This window comes from Tasmannia lanceolata, unplaced genomic scaffold, assembly GCF_043159265.1.
Source record: "Tasmannia lanceolata isolate RefF3 unplaced genomic scaffold, GAP_Taslan_0.1 ptg000003l, whole genome shotgun sequence".
NCBI classification, from domain to species: domain Eukaryota; kingdom Viridiplantae; phylum Streptophyta; class Magnoliopsida; order Canellales; family Winteraceae; genus Tasmannia; species Tasmannia lanceolata.
Window position 1 is genome coordinate 23,029,368 of NW_027518680.1, and position 24,121 is coordinate 23,053,488.

Consider the following 24,121-nt stretch of genomic DNA (forward strand, 5'->3'; position numbering starts at 1 on the left):
AAGCTTATTGGTCAGAGTTTGTTGAGTTGAACACCATCACCAACTTTTGGGAGTAGTTTTATGAAGATTTAATTGACTGTGGGTGTCATGCCCTGAACCGAGCCCATGGCCAGGCACGTGACCATTCCATATACCTGCAAAAAAGCTCTATACACATGCAAGGCTAAAGTATATCGAGCAATTCCAGCCATTTTTTATTCTAATCAATACAATCCATAATATTCCGTCCAGCCATAACCAAAATAAAACCAAACTAACCAACAGTTTTTTTTTTTGCTTACCATATTTTGTCTCTCAAACTCGGTTTTACTCAAATCACAACAATAAACAAGATCACTCAAACACACAAGATCATTCAAACTAAAGTTTTCTCAGTCTCTCAAATTCTACCAAACACTCGAGTATCTTTTTTCCTCATTCCATCTCCATTTTCCCGTAATGCCTTAGGGCAGATCGTTGAGAGATAAATGCCCTTTCAGGAATCGAACTATCTGCTCAGTGTCAGATTGCAGAAAGATGTTAAAAAAAATATTAATTTCATGCAGAGATGGCAATTTCAATTTCAATATATTACCCCACTTTGTTTATGCAAGACACCAACCATATGTAATGAAGAAAATGATCAAACATGCTAAAGCCATTCAATACATCAGTTTTCAAAAGCTTGCTAATCAAATAGGAACTTGGCTAGGAACTTGGCCAAGTCAGCATGCATTGGTTGTGTTCTTGTTATGGATTTTTTCTTTTTATATCAATGTTACCGATTTTGCTGTGTAAGCTAGTAGAAAACCAGCAACGGCAATGGAGAGTACACCACAATTTCATTTCATTGTCAACCAAATACCACCTATACAATTTCAAGAAAATTTGCAGATTTCATCCAAACAACGCAAATACAACAATTTCACCCAAGCAACATATTTTAAATTCGGGGAATTTAAAATCACTGTTTTTAAAATCTAAGAATTTGAAACTTCCGGCAAAAGCAAAATCGGGATTTTCTTTACATTGAAACCTATGATGAGGTTATGAGCTTATGTTTACAAACATTAAAAATTTCCATGTACAATTAAAAATAAAATAGTTACCTCAAGTGTAAAACACAAGAAATATCCAAGTACAACTAAACACAAAATAGTTAGTGTTCCTAATGTCAGAAACGAAAATCGAAATCAGTGTCAAAATGTAACTTTTTTACATCTCTCAGGACCAATAAAGGCTCCACCGTATGAGTCCAGTGTAAGGTTCAACTATTCCACAGCTATGATAGGTGTCATACCTTACTCATTCTTGGTCGACATTGAGAAGGGCCCACACAAACAGCTGCACAATTAACCATTCGTGTCATCTCATTGACATCGTAGTTTGAATTCAACCGTGAATCGACAAGCTGCCTGTAGCTTTGAGGATTCATTAGGGGTCTCGCCTGTAATGGCAGACAACTAATCCGTTAATTTTCCAATGCTAGAACCGATAGAAAATGGGAAACAGAACAAAAACAAAAGTAGGAATAGGCTATTTTATGGCCTACAATGTCTTGGGATCTAAGGATTCCAGTGTAGGAATGGCATTGTAAGTGAAGATTTGTGCAGTTCCATCTTCAAGACATGTAAGGAAACAGAGAATCTGTGATGTAAGATACTAACCCAGTCTACCAATCTAACCGTAGGGTACTGAATAAAAGCTCCGCGTCCAGTAATTAGCTCCAGAATCATGACCCCAAAGGAGTAGGCATCTGATCGTTCACTGAGTTGGTGGGTCGAATAAATTTCGGGATCTATATACCTGTCATTAGTAAACACAATAATAGAGAAAAGAAAAGGGTATAAATGATTAAAACAAGAATTGGATATTTGAAAATGATTCTGTTTTCATGAATTTGCAGATCAAAAAACATTCTAGATCTAAGTACCTCCCATTAATAAACACGTTAATAGAGAAAAACAAAAGGCATGGATATTTAAATTAAAAAATGGACTGTTATAAAAATTGTTTACTTTCCCATGTCCAACTCTTCAATAACATAATAAATAACTTGCAGTTTCAATCAAACGCTTCAATAAACGGACTCCCCAGGTAACATAACTTGAATTAGAAACAAAAAAATGACACCAACTAGGTCTGTCCATTACTCCAATGTGACCAAACCAGCTCTATATCAATGCAATTGGAGCTCTTGACGAGAAATGAGTCCTAACTAGGATAACAATCGAGTAAAGCCTTCTATGAAAATGCAAGAGTTAGAAACAAAAACCCCCCAACTAGGCCTCCCTGGTTCAACTCAGACCAACTATAAACCAGTGCAATTGGATTTTTTCCTGAAATCATTCCAACCAAGATTAAGACCTGCTATTGAAAATGAGATAATTAGAAACAAAATCACACTAGCTGGGTGATGAGGACTATCAAACGAAGATGAAAATAAATAATTGGGAACATCTATCCACCAAAAGTGTTTTTGGTAGGTAAGCTGGGATCGAACCCCAGACCTCAAGGTTGAAGGCCAAAGCCTTAACCATTGAGCTAGAGGCACAATCCCATCTATCCATCAAAAAATGTTGATTTTCTTTTAATTAATGGGTTTCATAGGTGTAGATTTGTCTTTGGGTTGTTAATTAATTGTTGATTTCAGTTCCTAATGGGATTTAAGTTTTAAGTTTCAATAGCAGTTTCACTAGTTGCATGAGTTTTAATATGATCGGATTCATGTTTTAGAGGGAGTGTTTTAGTTTCTTTATAATACGTAAATGGATTGTAAACATTTTCGAGAGCTTGCAAGCCTTCTCTATCCATTTGGATTCTTGTTATGTTGCTCTAGGTGGATTTTTAGAGGACCCCCCAATGGTGAATTGTGGTAACCCTACCCTTATTCCTCTTTACTAATCTATTATTTCTTAGATCTTCTCAGCTAGTACAGATTTCTCTCCTATCTTAATTATATATATTGTTTCCTTTATCTTAATCTCTTTCAGTTTCCTCAACCCATTTAATCTGTATTCAACTTCGGTTCATTCATTTTTTCATATGTTATTGTTTCTTGAAGCCAATTGTGGTTTCCTTGAATCTGAATTTATTTCAAGATTTAATCAATCCCAGTAGTTTTCAAATCTTGTACGATTAGCAAAGAAGCTTGGTTCTAAAGTAATTGCATCACTTTCATATGACATTTCTTGTTCTAGTTCCATTGTAGGACTGTATTTATCAATCTGAATCATGTTGTGTGTTCAAGGTAAGAGTAATACTTATGAGTTGTGACTTCACGTTCAACGACAGAACAATTACTCTTAATGCATTGCATATGGGAGTTGAAAAGACCAAGAAATGTGTGAGTTCAAAGATACTGAATCAAAAAAAATTTGCAACATACTCATCATGAAGCAGTTTGAAGATGAATGCAAAGAACAAGATGTTGTACTCATACTGGTAACACAAGCGATAGATGATACTAGCGTTGCAGAGAAGTCGACACTTCCTAGCTAAGAATGTTACATGGAACGCGGTTCGTTCCGGTACGTGGTATGGGAAGGGTACGGCAAACGATGGTAGCCCGGTATGCGGTACGATGAGGGCAGGTGAGTTGATTCACTATTTAGGGTCGTGGAACGGTTTGGAGCACTAATTTGGGTGCTCCGGTCCACATGCACTCTCTTTATACTTGCATTCCATAGTCCATACTACATACATTTTATAAAAAAATAAAAAACCTCATGTATGCCATATATATTTATTAGGGTTGCAACTCAGGTCGGGTGGGTCAGGTTTTCCAAAACCCTACCCTACCCTACCCGAGAAATTATCTCGGGCTGGGTTGGTTTTATTTTTCTTTGAAAAAACCCTAGTTTCCTAAATCCAACCCTACCCAAGATAGTTTCTCGGGTTGTTTCGGGTCAGGTCGGATCTTTATTCTTTAGGATAGGATAATGTATAATTTCAATGATTTTAGAAAGTGACAAATTTTCACGTTAAAAATCTCTAGATTTATATCATCAAGTGCATAAATTTAAGAAAGAGAATATTTTTTTTAACATCACAAACATCAGCCCATTGATAACAATTTTTTCAATAAATTAGAAAATAATTTGCAATGTTATTCAAGAGATATTTAAGATAATCAATACACCTATAAGAGCAGGATCGAGTTTCTGGTTTTTGTTTCTTTAAACCCTATCCGACCCAAGATTGACTTGGGTTTTTCAACCTCAAACCCTATGCAACCCAAAACCCATGATTTCAAAACCCAACCCGGGTTATTTTCGGACCGAGTCAATGCAGGTCGGGTAAAAACCGACCCAAGTTGCAACCCTAATATTTATTTAGAAAGAAAGTTTTAGTTCCAATCCAACCCAAAATATATAAAATTTTAAGGTCTCCAAATATCATTAAATAAAATATCAACACATATTGCATTCTCAATCCTAAATGAAAGCATACAGGGTGTTGATTTTCGTTCCCTTCCCATCTTCTCTCTCTCTCTCTCTCTCTCTCTCTCTCTCTCTCTCTCTCTCTGTCTCTCTCTCTCTCTCTCTCTCTCTCTCTCTCAGTGTATATGCATCTCTCTTTTTTCTCTTGAGGCTCGCCATTTTTGGCAACTCGGGTTCCAAACAAACCCCATTTAGGATCGTGCGACCCCGGTTTGCGGGTTGAAAGGTGGGATGGCGACCCCGGTAACATTGCTTGTGAGGTGCAGGATGTCGTTTCATTTGAGAATCGAGTGCCTAATGAGTGGCATTATGAGATGTCACAAATGCACGATATAGAACATGTTTCCAATCTTTTGCCATGATCTTAAGGGCTTTCTATGATAAAGAATGTCCATGCACAGTGCAACCTTTGCTCGTACCAACGAAGGATGCATCACGGAGGATGTCTATTGATAGTCAGAATACTAATAGGATCACAATAAAGTACCGATTTCCTATTCATCACCTTGATGTCTTGTTGGGTATGCTTTTAAGATCTACTACCTTCTCTTAAGATTGATCTATGGAATGGGTATCTTCATATTAGAATTCAAGCTAGTGATGAAGTTAGTTTAGGAGTGACTTGTTATGTCATTCATCCCGTATGTTGGTCGCTGCCTTTGACCTGGGGAGGGCTCAACCAAATATCGATGACAAAACAAAAGGTTCTGAACAGTAGTATAGGTGCAACTCCTAGGTACTGTACTTTCTCAAGGGCAAGCAGACTCTCAAGCAGATAGGGCAAGCAAGCGTCACTGAAAGTATAACACCACGGCTGTTACTTGTGGCTTAAGTTGTAGCCGTAGTCGCCCTATGCATGTGCTGCCGTAGCTCTGGGCAGCCTTAGCGGAGTGTGTGTGCAGCGGTAGCTCGCAGTGCGTGTACCGCTGTAGCACATTGTTGCCCTCTTTTAATATCACTCACTCGCTCTCTATTCACATCCCTTATCAAAGCTCTGAGCACATTCATGTGAATGAAAATGCATGTACTTCATTCATTCATTGGTTGATTCCTTGTTTATTCCGATGATATTCTTATTTATACCAAGGGCAAGGAAGAATATGGACACCAAGTGATGGGAGTTGCAAGGCAAGAGAAGCTCAACATCAACTTGAAGAAGTGTTCATTCACTACTTCAAGCGTTATCTCTCTTGGATTTGTGGTTACTTCACGTGCTATTGAAGTATATTTAGATAAAGTTAAGGCTATCCTAGACCGATCATTTCCAACTACAATCCATGAGGTTCATTTAGAACTGCAGTTACTCAGCATTGTTATGGCTCCAATTATAGCGTGTACGAAGAAAGGACAATTTGCATGGACCATGTTTGTGCAAATGTCTTGTATTCTGGCATTATATAGTACCATAACGGACATATTTGTGTGCCTCTGCGGCGGTTTTTGAGGCAGCACCCCAGAAGGGAAATTTAATTTTCGGTTTTACGCTAAAGGATGTTTCAATAATTATTTTGTAGTGCCATTGATATACAAGTCATGTACTAAGTTTACAAGAAGATATGTTTTCTTTGAGTTTTCCTGGCCTAGAAGAATTGGTAATCCTAAACCGAAATAGTGAAACTCTTCTCCCTTGGACGTAGGCACAATGCCGAACCATGTAAATCTTGTGTTCCTGCTTGTGTGATTGTGTTTCTTTGGATTCTTTCTTAACATTTTTGCTGCACATCGTGTTTGATCCTTATTTCCTTACGTATTTCTCGGTTTTTTCTACAAACCAAATCATCTACCAAAGCCTTTAAAGAAATCAAAGAGCAAATGACCAAAATAAATGTGCCACAGTTGCCCAATTTCAAAGATGTTTGAAGCAAATACTAAGTCAAGAAGGACATCTGGTAGTTTACTACAGTGAGAAACTGATCAAAGCCAAGTAGCAATACTCTACTTACGACTTGGAGTTTTATGTAGTCATACAGGCTCTTCAAAACTAGCAACATTATTTGGTCAATAAGGAGTTGTTCTCTATTCAAACCATGAGACATTAAAGCATTTTCAGCTCACAAAAGAAATTGGGAGCTTATCTTGCCAAAAGGAATAGTTATCTTCAGGAGTTCACATTGAATTGACGCACATAAGGAGTAGAGAACAAGTTCGTGTATGCATTTGCATAGACTGCCTTAACTTTTAACTACCATGACATTCAAAGTCATTGAGTTTGATTAGATCAAATGGGAATATGCAAATGATCATGAACTTGGAGTCATATACACAACTAACATGATAATTTATCCATTGTACATATCGTTTTAAAGGAAGAAATATAGACATTTCTTAAAATATTGAGAACTGTCATAATTGTTAGTTAGCAAAAGGGATGAAGTAGAACATAGGGTTATATTTATATACTCCTTTCTTGATACCTCATACGTCGTGGAAAGACTTGTTTATTGTCTTTGTTTTGGAACTGCTGAAGATGTTGAAGAGGCATGATTCCATCTTGTTGTGATAGACATATTTTTATGTTATGCATATTACCCAGCTATTCTATAAAGAGGTTATTCATCTACATTATCTTTCTATAGCTTCTTTTTTTTCATATAGATGTAAAAGTCAAAAGTTATTTTTGGAAGACTTTGTTCAAGATTATGAACGCCAAGATTCATTATTTCAATGCCATTCATCCACAAACTGATAGGCAAACTGAAGTGATAAATAGGAGTGTGGGAGATCTATTGTGTTGCGTGGTTGGAGAGTATGCGAGTAATTGGGATTAGATTCCATCTATTACTGAGTTTGTTGACAGTAGTTCGATTAATCGTAATACAGGCCAGAGTCCATTTGTAGTTGCGATAGGAATTTCGTCAAGGCAACCAATTGACTTAAGCTAGAAATAATGCAGAAATGTTTGATCAACATTGAAAGGAAATAGTATAGAATAGAAAAAGGCAGAGCGAAAAATACAAGGTCTTCAAGGAGGACGAAAACAAAAAAAAAACTACATCTCGAGTAATACCGGAATGAGTAAACCTAAAAGCTTCCCTTTTAGCTGAGATCATGACTCTCAATCAAGACACAGATCTCCTCAATTACATCTATGAATCTCGATAGATATCTAAAACTATCTCTCAACCATCTAATGATATTCAAGGAATCACCCTAAATGATAAACTGATGAAGTAAGGTCTGATGAAAAAGTGAATACCAGAAAGAGAATCTTGCATGTCGCCTCGTTAGAGTGTTTCTCGCCAATGGTCCTCGAGAAAGCCCACCTAATATATCTCTTGGGACTTCTAATGATACCTCTGATGGTAGCCAAACCCAGACTCTCGAGGCTCGAGCCATCAAAATTCAACATAAAAATCCTGGAGCTTCCCACCCGGGGCTAGGGTGCTCCTTCCTGCAACTTCTCGACAAGACCTCATTCTAAGATCTATTGAAAGTAGTTGTCAGATAGTATCTATGCATGGTCATTGTAGAAACTATTTTCCTTCAATACGAACCTAATTACAGCAACAAAAGTAAGATTACAAAGGGTTCTACCTCTAAAAGAAGACCACTTAGTGAAATTACAAGCCTCAAAAAGATAAGTAATATGACCTCGAGTGACCCAACAAACACTAAAAAGAACATAGATGGAGTTATGTCAACTTAAATAAATCAAGAGGTGGGCAACCAACTCAGCATCAACAATACCCAGAGCAGTGATTGACAATGATTTTAGGTCAGTGACGAAGATGTTCAATAGTGAGAATCTTGTCCAAAAACATTGACCAATAGAAGGCCATGATTCTCTATGGAGCCATGGAAACTCAAGATTTCCTTGCACGAGATGGGTGATCCTGACCAAGTAACTGGGACTAGAAGGAAGAAACAAATAACCTTCTGGTTGGATCTCATCTCCAAATTCTCCTATTGAGACTTGGAGATGCTTGGGTGATGTGGCTTTGGTTTTCTTAACTAGATTATTTAACAATATTTTGAAAACTAAGAAGACGCCTGATAAGTGGAGTAAGAGTAGATTGGTACCTATTTATAAGAATAAATGGGATATTCAGAGTTGCACCAATTACCTGGGAATTAAGCTAATGACTCACACCATGAAGCTTTGGGAGAGGGTAATTGAGCATAGACTAAGAAAAGAGACTAAGGTGTCAGAGAATCAATTTGGCTTCATGCCCGGACAATCGACTATGGAAGCTATCTTCTTGATTAGGTGGTTAATGGAGAGATTTAAAGAAAATAAAAAGGAACTGCATATGGTTTTCATTGATTTAGAGAAAGCGTATGATAGGGTTCCCAGGAGTATTATGTGGTGGGTCCTTGAAAGGAAAAAGGTGCCTACTAAATATGTTGATATGATTAAGGATATGTACAATGGAGCAGTAACTAGTGTCAGAACCACGGATGGCACATCTAGTGAGTTTCCGATTACAATAAGATTGCACCAAGGATCAGTTCTAAGCCCTTATCTTTATACGCTAGTTATGGATGAACTTCCGGAGGGTATCCAGAATGAAGTGCCGTGGTGTCTGTATTTTGTAGGTGACATAATATTAATTGACAAAACCAAAGTAGGAGTAAATGCTAAGTAAGAGTTATGGAGAACTACTTTGGAATGCAAAGGTTTTAGATTGAGTAGGACTAAGATAGAGTATATGGAGTGCAAATTTAGTAATGTAAGGAGGCGGGACGAGGATATAGTAAATATGACTGGAAAGGAGGTACCTAAGAGGGATATCTCTCGCTATCTTGGTTTAATTCTACATAAGAAAGGAGAGATTGAAGATGATGTTATCCATAGAATAAGACCGGGTTGGTTGAAGTGGAAGCTTGCCTTAGGAGTTTCTGCGACCATAAAATCCCTTCCAAGTTGAAGGGAAAGTTTAAAAGAAAACTGTGAGGCCAGCCATGCTGTATGGCTCAGAATGTTGGGCCATCAAGAAGTAGCATGTGCATAAGATGAGTGTAGCGGAGATGCGAATGCTTAGATGGATGTGTGGCCACACAAGGTTAGATAGAATTAAAAATGAAGACATTCATAAAAAGGTGGGGGTGGCACCAATTGAGGAGAAGATCATGAGAGAGCACTGCTTAAGATGGTTTGGACATATCCAACGTAAGCCGTTGGATGCTCTAGTGAGAAGAGGCGACTCGTGCCAAGTTGATGGAATAAAAGAGGTAGGGGCAGACCGAAAACAACTTGGGTAGAAACAGTGAGGAAAGACTTGATGGCTAGGTACATAACAGAGAACATGTCCTTGCATAGGAAAGAACGGAAGAAAATGATCCACGTAGATGAACCCAACTAGTATTAGGATTAGACTTAGTTAATTTCAGCCGGGTAGATTCTTTCACCTTCATCGTGAAAATTTTCTAAAGGATTCAATTAGCCGACCCAAATTGGTTTGGGACAAAGGCTTAGTTGAGTTCAGTTGAGTTGATTGCCATGTCTCCTAATATAAATTGAATTGATATTACTAAGGAGAAAGGCACCTTGATCCACTTCCCAGTAGAAAAAATTCTTACAAAATCTAACATTTCACTATACTTTCTTTTAAATTTTGCTAAAAGATTTAAGTGCACTAATATCCTTAACAGTAGCCATCCCAAAGAGACGGGGAAAATCAAGTTTCAAAGGCCTGCATCCACACCCTTCATCCATCCAAAATCAGATCTTCTCTCTATTGCCACCTCTGAACCTAATCCCCTCCTAGAAAGGACGCCTAAAATTTCTAATGTAGTGCAAGACCGAAACTCCTGGCAACCTGTAGTTGTCCTTAGACATCAAACCCCAAAGTTGGATCGATATTTATACTCAATCACCATCCTCCAACTCCTGACAAAATTTCCACAGCTATTTTCTAGCAAGAACCATATTCATCAGCCTTAATCTTCTAGAAGCCAAGCTCTCTTATTTAATTGGTTTGCAAGCCTCATCCCAACGAACTAAGTGGTATTTCCTATTTAACTCATTCTTGGTCCATGGAAAGTTCCTGTAGAGTTGTTCGATTCTCTTGATCACCAACGCAAAGCAATGAAAGACCGACAAGTAATAGAAGGTGAGATTAGCAAGCATTGCCTTGATAAGAGTAATTCTGTCACACACACACACACACACACACACACACACACACAAAGACCTTTTCTTCCAAGGAGAAGTTTTCGTCTATTGTCGGATACCAGATCCTGATGTCATTTGTCGACACACAATGGGAATCCCAAGTATTACAAATTAATTCATACTTGTAATAAAAAACCACTAAAATTCATCGATATTGTGATCATGCGAACTCTCATGACCACCAACTTTGAAAAACTAATTTGTTTCCCCAATATGGCTTCATAGTATCTTATCATAGGCTTGAGGTTTCTAATCTTCCACCTCTCTGGGCAGCAGAAGATCAGTAAGTCATCAACGTACTAGAGATGGAAAATTTCATCCATCCTCTCCAACTCTCTTAGAATCCCATTGTTCTAATAAGATACTCCAGACAATCTCATTCCACTCTTCCATTAGCCTTTTCTATGTCAATTTTACAGAGAACAAACTCCCACTAGTCCATGTACTCATTGGCAAGAAAGATACCATTGATAATCTGTGTGCCCTTAATGAAGGCACTTGTAGTAGATATGATGCCTCTTAGTACCCTGGGAAGCCGATCCACAAGAATTTTAGTGAGAATTTTACACTCCCACTAGACTGATCTAAACAAATCACCAACCTTTTCCGTCGCATCACCCTTAGGGGTCCGAGTAATGAATGTGACTCTCATACTTCTCCCAAGTCTTTTAGCATGATAGAACTAAATTGAACACTAAGAGAATATCCCTTTTCATCAATTCTCAAAAAACCTGAGAGTTATATAAGCCATCTGGCCAACGGCTTTATCTCTCTTCAAAGAAAAGAGAGAGGACATGTCCTCATAGAACCATCCGGGGCAACTCATCCAAGTAGTCAAAATTAATATCCTCCAGATATGGGAGTGCGATTTTTCGTGGAATACAACTCTTCGAAGAAAGAGAGAGTCTTTGAAGAGATGGAATCCACTTATGTCTAGAGTGAGGTATCTATTTGATCATCCCCTCACACTAGCAATACTGTGTAAGTTGGCTATATTTGTAACATCCTCAGCCAAACATTTCGATTTTGATCTTTATTTCCATTTAAGTTCCTCTTGTAAAAGGACATAGTTATGGTCTTCAAGGAGTTGTGATCTGTCCAGAAGTTCATCCGAGGATAGCTAACGGGCCTAACTAATGCTCTCTAGCATAGAAAGTCGCTCAAGAACAGAACCTTTCTTTTGTTTCACCTGACCAAACTTTAACCTCGAAAAAAGTTTCTAATCTAGTCTAGCTTCACAAGAACTAGATCCATGAATGGATAACTACCACTCTCGGCTTCACTTGCAGATTGGGGCTTTCAACCATGCAAGCTCAAAAAGGAAAGGGGAAATTCCCAAGCAAAGGATCGAAGAGAATGGGTCGATGACCCAAGATGTCATGGGTCGATGACCCAAGATGTCATGGGTCGATGATCCAAGATGTCTGGGGAGAGGGATTTGAATAATCCCAAGAAATGCGACATTACATTGGGAGCAAATAAGAAATCTATCTAATCTACTCTTGTTTTGGTTCCATTCTCAAGGGAATTGTGCGATAGAAAGAGCGCGATCAACCAGCTCGTTCATACTAAAGAACACAAAAAGAAATCATGTCTGTAGTAATCTTGGTGTTACCGGTTCTTTAACCTAAGAATCGAGTAGTATTAAATCCACCCTGAGACACCAAGGGATCTACCAGCAGTCATAATGGAAGAGATTAAGTCACAAATTACTCCAGAGGAGCTATCAAATGGGCAATAAACAGCTAAGAAGGCCAACTTCTTGTACTCTGATATCCTTTCTCAGGATAGTTGCCACCAAGAAAGTCCGAATATTTTCAACAAGAAGGAGAATTTTACCAAAATTCAAGGTCACAAGAACCCCATATGGGTCATAAACAAATAAGCCAAAATGCGGGAAGAAGCAAATTTCTTTGAGATCGGACAAATACACGGTTTGTTCCTCGGCGAAACTTTCTTCACATTGGATTATTTCGTTTGAGAACTCAGAACCCTAATATTCCAACTGAGAATCTTTGAAGGACAAGACTAGAAAGCCAGTCCACCCTTACCCTCGTTCCTTCAACCTACCTATTTCCAGATGCCCCTCATAGTTAACATTAAATTACAATCTCACCATCTCCTGCTTCAAGTGAGAGTTTGAACAACTTCTCAATCTTCTCACCGTAGGACAAACTCGCTAATTTCGTAGCTCAACGAAAACGAAGAAGGCTCTGGCTTCCCTTTCCAAACCGCAAAAAGAGAGGTCCATGACCCTACTCATTTCTAGCATGTGATATTCAACAAGAGTCTACAATTCCTCTAACTTCATGCTATCGATCATTCTATGACCTTGGAGCTTTCGTGGAGTTCATTGCGACCAAGGCGAGACTATCCCCCTTCCCTAGAGAAATCTCACAAGATCCCTCCACCAAACTCCCATCCAACAAATCCAAAACTCCTTCCTACTCATCTAGAGTTCTAGACTAAGAGATCATGGATACCTTAGCATGCAACACTAGAGTACTACTCCACTCCCTGAAAGGCCAAGCTAATAACCCTTCACACCTACAACCCCTACTCCTCCTCCCCCCCCCCCCCCCCCCCCACTCTTCTTAACTAGATCTAAGATCTCACACCCTCAACAATCAAGAACAGCAGAGCCCACTAAATGCTCATCATGCACCCCCTCTATATGGGTACCTCATCGTGGGACCCTCGCCCCTTACTCCACCGCCCGAGAGAAGAACCTCATGTGAATCCTCCTGCCTTGAACACAAAACCATTTCCATGTGGCTGTTGGTTTCTGTACGGGTAGCAAGGGCCCCATGGGTCCCCCTACGACCATCTTACATCCTCTAACAGTTGCCTGAATCACTGTCCTGCCATGGATAAATTTTAGCCTGAGAAAATTTGCCAACCAGCCTTGCCATTGGTTGTTGAACGCTGAAGATTTCTATAAGTAATGGATCTTACACTTGATGGTACACAAAAACACTTCGTGAAGTTTGCAAGAGATATGGCGATGGTGCGTATTAGGAGTGCATGTGCTACACTCGAGGACTGCATGTGCTCCTAAAATCCTAAAGAAGATTAGCCCTAATGCGTATGTCCTAGATTTTCCTAAGGATATAGGTCGTAGTAGTGTCTTCAGTGTAGAGGACTTGATTATTTATCAAGGCCATTATACTTACGAAGGTGATAGTGAACAAAGCATATGGTTGTCTATTACATAATATATCACAAAAATTTGAAGATGTGCGACATGATCTGCTCATTTCTACAAGGTATGATGGCTATCACAAGTTCTCGATGAAATGGAAGGGTTTTCCACAATCAAACATTACGTGGGTCCAATCTGCGGATTTTCAACATATCAATCCTGATCTCTATGAAGAATGCATCTCCTTTCATTTGCAAGAAAACTAGAGCTTATTGCAATAGTGGAATCGAAAATTATGGAAGTTACAGATAATCTTATCAACAAGTTGTGGGGTCAAATCCATAGAGAGTGGGTTTCAAAAGAGGCAGTGGGCACAAGAGGGGGAATCACAATAATCTGGAAGGAAGATTTATTTGTAAAGAAAGACTATTTCATTGCAGATTCACAGTTTCCATCTTGTTCGGCTCGGCTACTTGGGGGGAAAGGTGGGTGCTGACGGTGGTTTATGGTCCAGTCAGGTCTAGGGAGGGAGAGAAAAGAACTATGGATGGAGTTACAACTCATTCGGAGTCAGTGGCAAGGAGCTTGGATAGTGAGGGGTGATTTCAATACAATTCGGTTCCCTGATGAAAAAACAGAACAGGAAGAATTACGACTAGTATGAGAAACCTCTCAAACCTTATCCTTGAAAATGAACTGATTGACCTGCACCTGGAAGGTGCGAAGTTCACTTCGTCCAACACTCAGACCCGATTAACTATGAGTCGCTTGGGTCGTATTATTATTTCGCATGAATGGGAGGAGCATATCCCAAAGATAGATCAGCGAGCCCTACCTAAACCATTATCCGATCATAACCCCATTCTACTAGAAATATCGAATTTCTCAGGAGGCCCGCGCCCCTTTAAATTCGATCTGGACCTATGTGAGTCTCCGGGGTTCGAGGATAAGTTGAGAACATGGTGGAATGACATCCAGGTAGAAGGCTGGAAAGGATTTGTCTTATGCAAAAAATTAAAAGGTGTTAAAATAAAGACCAAGGAGTGGCAACAAACTTACGATGAAGAAAACCAAAGAAGGAAGGAGGAAGTGTTGGCAACCTTGAAGGCCCTTAAAGGAAGAGAGGAGAATGACATCCTCACAAATGCAGAAAAAATTGTTCGTTTGGGCCTATTAGAAGAGCATGAGGAAATCCTTAGAAGAGAAGAGATAAGATGGAGGCAGAAGTCGAGAGCTGTATGGCTGAAAGCTGAAAGAAGGCGATAAAAATTCAAAGTTTTTTCACCGTACGGCAAATATCAGAAGGAGAACCAATACAATCAATTGTATAAAAGATGGCGATTACTTAGTGGAAAATGTGGAAGAAATCAAAGAAAGATAATCCAATACTACACTAACCTGTACACAAAGAGTGTCCTATGGCGCCCAAAGAGAGAAGGCTTACAATTCTGAACCATTAGCTCGGCCCACAGAACCTCGTTAGACAGGGACTTCTCGGAAGAGGTGAAAATGCAATTTTCTCGATGCAAAAAGACAAAGCACCAGGCCCGGTTAGTTTTCTTGTGGCCTTCTTCCTGGAGTATAATGAAAGATGATATTATGGATTTCATTTTCGAGTTTTAGGATAGAGGCATCATCAGTGAAGCGGCAAATTCAGCCTTTATAGCCCTCATTCCAAAGAAAGAAGATATTATTGGAATTAAAGACTTCCGCTCGATAAGCCTTGTCCACAGCTTGGCGAAAATTGTATCGAAGATTCTGGCTAGAAGGTTGAAAAACTGTAATGGGTAGCGTCATATCACAATTTCAAGGGGCCTTCGTTGATTCAAGACAGATTCTTGATGGAGTGTTGATCGCCAATGAGGTCATCAACTCTGTCAATCGAGATAAAAAGGCTAGTCTGATACTCATAGTCGACATCAAAAAGCTTACAATCACATTGATTAGGAAGTACTAGATGAAATTCAACGCCAAATGAGATTTGAGTCTCGATGGAGAAATGTTACGAACAACTTCTCCATCTTAATTAATGGATCGGCAAAGGGATATTTTAGAAGTTCGAGAGGCTTGCGCCAGGGTGACCCTTTAGCCCCATACTTGTTCATAATGGTGGTGGAAGCTTTGAGCTTGATGATCTCTAAGGCAAGGAACCTGGGTATTATACATGGATTGAAAGCGGGATCGAATGGTGGAAAAATAACACATCTCCAATTTGCAGATGATACCCTGGTTTTTATTGAGAATGAGGAATCAGTTGTGGCTTATGTTAGATACATCTTCAGATGGTTTGAGCTGAGCTCAGGTCTGAAATTAACTTTGGCAAAAGCAAGCCGGCAAGAATCAATGTGGAAGAGGAGGTGGTGCAAAAGTATGCGAAGTCTATAGGATGTGAAGCACGCCTATTCCCTATCACATACCTCGGATTGCCTCTGGGGTTTGGGATTCCTTCAGCACATCAATGGGACCCAGTTATAGAAAGAATTGAGCAAAAATTAGCAACATAGAAGAAAATATACATTTCGTTGGGTGGCTGGATCACACTGATTAAAGTAGCCCTTGCTAATATGGCAGTCTACTTCATGTCACTGTTTAAAGTTCCAGTGAAGGAAGCTCTAAGAATTGAAAAATTGCAGCGTGATTTTCTTTGGGAAGGGGATGGTAGAGGCAAGAAGCTTAAACATAATCTGGCCTGATCACCTTTGCAAACTTTGAATCGGGCTGGGTTACCGAAAGAATCCACCTTTAGGAGTATCTAGGAATCCACATAGAACAACACATCATGAATCCACACAGCTAGAGAACTGCTGCAAGCTCTCAAAAGTATTATTGATCCATATCGTAAAATTTAAAAGCCATTCACATCTTTTTTTTTAACTGGAAAAGCCATTCATCTCTTTAAATGAAGCAACTTAAAGACTCCCACTAAAACTTGAACTCCACTCAAGGATGGAGGTAGGGGCATCAATCCCCCCCTCTGCCCAGCCCCGAAAATTCTCGAAGAAACATACAAAAGCATTTGAAAATGTCCAAATTCACAAATAAAAAAAATGTCGAAACTTCCCTTTGCCCCTTTAAAATTCCTAATCTTTATGAAGGGGGCCAAAATGAGCTTATGGTAAATCTTTGCCCCTTTTAGGCCAAATCACAGCATCCCAAAGTTTCAGGGATCTTTTGCAATACTCTCTCATTGTTACGGGTTGAAGAATCGATTTAGGTTTTCTCAGCGTCTCTAAACGGCCCCTAAGATTTAGGTAATCTCTCTCTCTCTCTCTCTCTCTCTCTCTCTCTCTCTCTCAATCACAGTTTTGGATTTCCCTTTCACATTCACGGAAGATTTTCGAAGATTTTTGCATCCTTGCTATCTTTCCTAAAGTATTCAGCCTCTCTTCCTCTCTCCACCTCTCTCGCTCTATCTCGATCTCTATCTTTCTCAACCCCTCTCTCTCAATCTCTCTCGTCGCCAACTGTAGAATAAAACCATTTGAAAGTGGATTAATGAGAGAGAGAGAGAGACAATTGCAGCTTGATAAGAAGATTGTGGGGTGAAATTTCCTTTGTGGGGTTTGGGGGGTGAAATTTCCTTATACCTCTTTAGTAATCTATAATTTCTTAAAAAAAAATTAGTTAATACAGATTTCTCTCCAATTTTACATAGTTTCCATTCTCTTAACTATATTTTTTAAGTTTTCTAAACACATTTTATCGATATTCATACTCAATTCCTTTTTCCATCTGTTACTGTTTCTTGAAACTAAATGTAGTTTTCTAGAATCTAAAATTATTTCAAGATGGAATTAGTCCTGCTAGTTTTAAAATCTCTTTGACAAGCAAAGTCTCTTGATATTGATCTAATTGAAGGACTTTCATATGAATGACTAGTGCGAGAGGAAGGTAGAAGAATTGCAATCGAAGAACACAATCCAATAACCACAACTCTAATATATTGTTCTTTTTGTGAAACCATAACTAGAAGAGAAAATAACAAAAGTCTATAAAACGTGTCATCAAAAATTCAATTAATTCTCCCACCTCATGTCCACTTAATTTTTTTAAAACGGTAAGAGTCACATTACATATTGGCATCTTAACTGTCAAGGAAAGATTCTGAAAGAAACCTAATTAAAACCTACTTTCTAAAATACTGACTCTTAAAGAATCCTAGTAAAAATAGAGTTTCTAAAATGACTCTCAACCAGGATGGACACTAAAATATATGAAAAAATAAAGATAAAACTGCTAAAATATCTATTAGATTATCATAACTAATTTGCTCTTATGATAGGGATAACAGCTAGGAAAAAAATCATGATCTCTTAATTTTCCCTTGTGTTGACTTTTCGGCCTCAAATTGCAAAAAAAAAAAAAAAAAAGAGATGTTGTTGCATCAGACTCCTCGGGGTGAAGAAAATCCGACCTCGAATTTGAATCTTCGAAGAGTGCACTTTCTCACTAATATTTGCCAGCATCATTTTCCCATTATTCGGAAAAACTCTTCCCCGAATTTTGAAGTATCGAAGAACGATAATCATTTGAAACTACAGAGAATCAAACTCTTCTACATAATCTCTAAGACAAAAAGATAATTGTTCTCGACCTTGATCCATATCGAATTCATAAACCTCCATTATAGGATTCAATGTATGATCTAATAAAAATGATCGACAAAAATTGACAAACAAATAAAATTAGTATTTCGCCATTTATCCTCTACTTATACCTCCATGCCGTCGATCCAATTTCTTTTGCTTCTTTATTCGTGGTTTCTAGCACACAACAACCATCTCTTGTGTCACCACATCATCGCAACTCCCACTATCAATGATAAGATTATTCGTAGTATGCCGAGTAAGCAACGCCTCACCACGATCATTCCAAGTGATCTTGTCACCCTCATCATTATTGTAGTCGTCATAACACGGTTGTTCATTTAGAACCTTCGATTCGACCAAGTCCTCAAATTCTTCAACCAAAATTACGTATCATTGATTTTGGCACTCTTCCACTACATGACTGATACCCAAACACTTAAAGCACATATTAATATCACGGTAGGGCTGATGAGAACCGAATCGATCTTGAAGTCCCCTATCACTCGGCCCACCCTACGGAGCACGATGATAATAAGGGTTAACATCTTCCGAGGTGAGATAATTGACATGGCCTCTTCGAGTTTTAAAAATGCACTACACGTTCCGTAACTTGTTGAACTTAGGGGTGCAACCTGGGTCGGGCTCAACCTGAACCCGACAGGTTCAACCCGATTTTTCTCGGGTTAGGTTGGGCTTTGCTCGGGTTGGGTTGGGTTCGAGTTGGATAAAAGGAACTCAAAAAAATTTTGCGTCGGGTTAGGGTTGATGCATCTGCAACCCGACTAGATTCATAACCCGAGTTAAAATCAGTATTTTAGTACCAAGTCTTCAGTTAGAAAGCTAAGAATGCTATTTTTATTGTACTGTTTTAGCAAGAAAGCACAGATTGCAAAACCCAAGGCAAAATCAATCTTTTTGAGTAAGAAATCTAAGAATGCGTAGGCACATTGACTACCATCTAATAGTTTATTATTTTTTCAATTAATAATTTCTTGCTTTTTCGAGAGAACTTGCTTTTTTGATGGAAGCGTGCTTGCATTAATTACTCTTGCCTTTTGAGAAAAGCGACTAGTCTTTTCTCTTTGACATTAATATCCTTCTGTTATTGAGACACTTTCATCTCCATCGCTAGATTCATCTTCTTCTTCTTTCTTGACCTATATGGAACTTCAACCAAAAGGTGTTTCAATATTTCTTCTGCAATATTCTTCGCTGCTTTACAGTGGGAACAGTGAACCATGTCAAGCAGAAGTAGTCGGGGTTTTTTTCCTTGAACTCGGGTTGGGTTCGGGTTGGGTTCAGGTTCATAAAAAAAGCCGTGTGGGTTGGGCATCTTCGGGTTGAGGTTCGGGTCGGGTTGGGTTCGGGTTGAAGAAATGGATCCTCAAGTTGGGTTCGAGTTGGCCACATCCCGACCCAAGTTGCACCCCTAGTTGGACTTGCCCCCTTAAGTGTTTGACTTCATCGATTTGATGATCATGATGAGGAGCCTCCACAAGGATACTTCGATCACGCCAACGAGCCATGATACCAAATTAGTGGGAGCGGAAGGAAGAAGAATTGCAATCGAAGAATCCAACAACCACAACTCTAATATACGGTTCATTTTGTGAAACCGTCACTAGAAGAGAAAATAACACAATGTGGCAAAACGCGTCATCAAAAATTCAATTAATTTCCCCACGTCACGTCCTCGTAATCCTTTTATGAAGGTAAGAGTCACATTACATGTAGGCATCCTAACTATAAAGGAAAGTTTCTTAAAGAAACCTAATAAAACGTACTTTCTAAAATATTGACTCTTAAAGAATCCTATTAAAAAAAGACTTTCTAAAATATTATGACACTTAACCAAAGGACTCTAAAATATATGAAATAACAAATACGAAACTCCTAAAATATCTATTATATTACCATAACTAAGTTGCTCTTACGATATGGATAACCACCAGGAAAAAATCATGGTCTCCTAATTTTCCCTTGTGCTGGCTTTTCGGTTTAAAATTGCTAAAAAAAAACAAAGATACGACTGCATCAATGACTGAATCTTGATTTCTATGTCTAGAAAATTCTCAATATGTGATTCTCGATTTGTTGCTCCAATGTGTACTCTGAATTCTGTTCGTTCCTAGTTCTTTTTCATGAATCCTACCTGTACTTTTGCAGCCTAAAGTCTTCCTAGTCATTTAAGCTGTTCTGTTTCATTAATATTACCACTATTTTTTTGAATGGTGAAATCTTCCCTATTTCTTTATACGAATCTAAATACATCACCTATTATAAGATTTCTTATTCTAGTTTTGTCGTCGGACTTCATTCATTATCTGAATCTTGTTTGTTGTTCCATCAGTACAATAGTTTAATTTTCATTATTCCTAAACCAAAAATATTCATAAGGCATACTTTTCCAATCCTTTTTGTTAGCCACTATAAGTTTCCCGCATCATAGGTTCTGCTGAGTTTTAACACAATCTAACAATGAATCAATACAATCGGGTCACGACCTCTTATCAATCAAAAGTATAACAAATGAAAGGGGCAAGGTTTTCATGAAAATGAAATGGGTTTCTTACCCATTAGTTCCAATTGCTCGAGTACCATCAATGTGGGTGATTCCATTAGGTAAAATCCTTGAAATGCCAAAATCAGCAATCTGCATGATTTCAGTTCATTAGAGGAACCATAGAAATAAAGCTCAGCAAATGAAAAACTATAAAATTGCCCTTACTTTGTCATTGAATGGCCAATACAACAAGCACTTTTAAGTAATTTTTAATGACTTGATTTTTTTAATGAACTATACAACCCAATTTGACAATCAAAAGAAAGCTACTTCTTTATGAATATAAGAAATTTCAATATACGGTTATTTCGTGAATATCTGGTAGACTGACGCAGAGCGGGTCCCAGCCAAAGAGTGTGGACACTATTTGTTGTAGGGGAGAATTATTTCTTTTTTCATTCATATGTAATAAGGGGTGTGTGTGTGTGTGTGTGTGTGTGTGTGTGTGTTAGTGTGCTAAATAGCCTTAGGAAGGTTATGTTTGTCTTTACCATATTAGGATTAGTATAAATAGGGGTCATTTCTATTTTTTGGAGACTTTTGAAATTGGGAAAATTGGATTAGAAATTTCGTTTGGGAGTTCCAAATGCCTAACTGTGGTGGTCAGACTCTCTTTTGAAAGGAGTAGAGTGCTTAAAAGGAGATCTTAAGCTATCCTTCCTTCTTGCCTGAAGCTTTTTGCCCGTCCTTTCTTCATGTTAGGCTTTTATTGTTCTTGAAGAAATTTGGTGAGTTCCTTTTGTCCAACAACGATTGGAAATTATCTTGCTGAATTTCAACCCTATCTGTGAATTCTTTGAATTCAGTGTCAATTTTATCAATGTTACTCATATTCAATTGAAGTCTCTGTAAATTTTCCTACCCTTCGATTTCCTCGAAGCAATCAAATAAAGGAGCACTCCATTTATTTTCTTTCAATTCCTAAAAAAGTATTGATTGTTGAAAGTACTCCATACCTGGACTGTAGTGGATATCAATATGGTCCAGACCAGAGATAGAACTGGCTAATGGTTGTTCTATTAAAGGTTTGAGCTGATTTGCATGCATTGGAAGGACACTTAGTTAATCCTACTGAAATTAGCATTTGATGTTTCTTTTCAAGCTGAACTGAAATATATGACAGGCAACTCATAATGGAGTCCTTGGATTCAGTCGAGTGAAGGAAATGTGTGAACATTGCTTGGAAATTACATTGAAATAGCTGGGGTTCTGCTCTGTATCTGTTTGTAGGAAACCCTGAACCAAAGGCTTGAAAGCCTACTGATTCAGAAGCTTTTGCAAGAGGTAGGCCTTCAGTCTTTAAGAAACTATGCATTCATAATTGCATGTAGTTAGAGCCAAGCTTCATGGCCTCTTAAGTTGAAGGAATTGATTGCAGCTTGAGAGTCAGTGTGAAGGAATTCCCATTTGAAATACAGCACCACAAAGTACTATTCTTGACTTTCCTTCGATCCTAGTGTAAAGAAGTAATAGGACTGCTTAATCTCTGTTTATAAAAAGGCTTGTGCCAAAGCTTGGTTTTCCTATCATGAATAAAACTATGGACTAAGATGGACAACCGAAGGATTATTCAATAGATGTCTTGTTACTTGTATAAGGCTTGGAATTGTCAAAATTTGAAGACAAATGAGTTGCAGTTTGGACTCAGTTTTTGAAAGAAGTGAACATTCGACTTTGGTTTGTGGACTTGCTCTTTTCAAAACCAAAATTAAATGATTTCAAGGCAGGATGTTACTTGTTTGTGATTTCCTCTAGAATGCATTATTTTTACCTGCATGTCCATTCTAATTCAGCTTCAATTGTGAGTGAAAAACTCAATAATCCACGAATTGCTTTACATCATAAACCAGATCAGCATGCCAAATCAAATACCATATTTTTTAGGAGACAAGCAGAGATGTGAATCCTACCTTTGGTTCCCAGTGATTATCAAGAAGAATATTGTCTGGCTTGATATCACGATGAATAATCTTTGTTGGACCTACAAATTAAAAATATCCGTCAGAACAAGGACCAATGCCTTGACACATTTCAATAAGAAAACTTCAATTATAGTCTGCAAATAGAAAGATCAATACCGGAAAATAACTAGAAAGGGACAACTTACATTCCTCATGTAAATATGCCAGTCCTTCTGCAGAACCCACAGCAACTCTTACCCTTCTGGACCAATTCATGTTTTGTCCCCCACCGCCTACAAGAACCCAAGATCAAAATCCGAGCTGAACACCCTATTGAGCAGTTTCCAGAGAATTGTTTTACGATGTCTTACTTCTCTAAGAGGAAGAATTTGATTCAACGATCAATCAGTTTTTCAAAGATGAGAAAGAATTTATTTGTGTAAAGAAAAAAAATGGATGAAGCATCCATTAATAGACTTGTGAATCTCAGAGAACTCACGAAATAAAAGGCTTACCATGCAAATGGGACCTGAGTGAGCCGTTAGGAACAAACTCAAAAACAAGAATCCTCTGTCCTTGATCGATGCAGTAACCAACCAATGAAACCACATGTCTGTGATGCGCATGGCTAATAATCGTAACCTCTGATCGGAACTCACTCTCGACGTGTCCTACACCGGGTTTCAGCTGTTTGACTGCCACTTGTAAACCATTTGCCAAGGTTCCTCTATAAACAACCCCAAAACCCCCTTCCCCTAGGCGGTTTGTGCTTGAGAAACCATGAGTCGCAGTGGCTAATTCCTGGTAATTGAACACTCTGGCCCCCGGTGCTGATGGCCGTTGGTTATGATGGGGATGAGGATGGGGATGGGCATGAGGATCATGGGGATGAGGATGGGGATGGGGATGTGGATGGGGATGAGGATCATGGGGATGGGGATGGGGGGCATTGTTCCGGTGATTGGGCATTGTTTCGATGGAACAAACTCTTTCTCCAACAATGGGAGAAGGCTGGGAGTAGCATGCGGTGTTTTTATGCCATCTTACTCCGAAGTCAAAGTGTTCACATTTACCTCATCACCTTGGATGTTATCTTTTTAAAAGAAACCATGACTCAGTATAAATAAAACACTATTTATATGCAACCATAAGAGAAGTCTCCTAAAATAAGGAAACAAAAAAAAAAAAGATTGCAAATGTCGGTGCTAAATTCAACGCAATCTCAACATGAATTACAGACAAAATGAGACAGTTTTGGCGGGAGATGTGCGCGGGTCCCCGGTTGACAACGACGACGACTTGAGATTGCTCTTTATGCCCACCTTCTAGACTGTAGACACCACTGGTGAAAAGTCTTTGCATCTAGAAGCCTTCACCAGTAAAGCATAAA

The 24,121-nt window shown here is 38.6% G+C and overlaps 1 protein-coding gene across 1 annotated transcript; it reads right to left on the minus strand.

Moving 5' to 3' along the window:
- Positions 1-173: 173 nt before the first annotated feature.
- Positions 174-23,835, minus strand: LOC143861921 (proline-rich receptor-like protein kinase PERK1). The gene is made up of 7 exons (XM_077372894.1): positions 23,247-23,835; positions 22,938-23,024; positions 22,741-22,811; positions 20,841-20,920; positions 1,647-1,785; positions 1,280-1,426; positions 174-491 (listed from the first exon to the last, which is right to left on the minus strand). Exons 1-7 carry the CDS (start codon positions 23,698-23,700, stop codon positions 444-446), a joined length of 1,026 nt encoding a protein of 341 aa, XP_077229009.1. The 5' UTR covers positions 23,701-23,835; the 3' UTR covers positions 174-443.
- Positions 23,836-24,121: the final 286 nt, after the last annotated feature.

Coding starts and splice junctions, on each gene's coding strand:
- LOC143861921 (XM_077372894.1), bottom strand. CDS start 23,700: ATGCCCAATCACCGGAACAATGCCCCCCATCCCCATCCCCATGATCCT. Junction 23,025..23,246: donor ACTCAGGTCCCATTTGCATG/GTAAGCCTTTTA, acceptor GGGTTCTTGTAG/GCGGTGGGGGACAAAACATG. Junction 1,786..20,840: donor CGAGCAATTGGAACTAATGG/GTAAGAAACCCA, acceptor TACTAATGACAG/GTATATAGATCCCGAAATTT.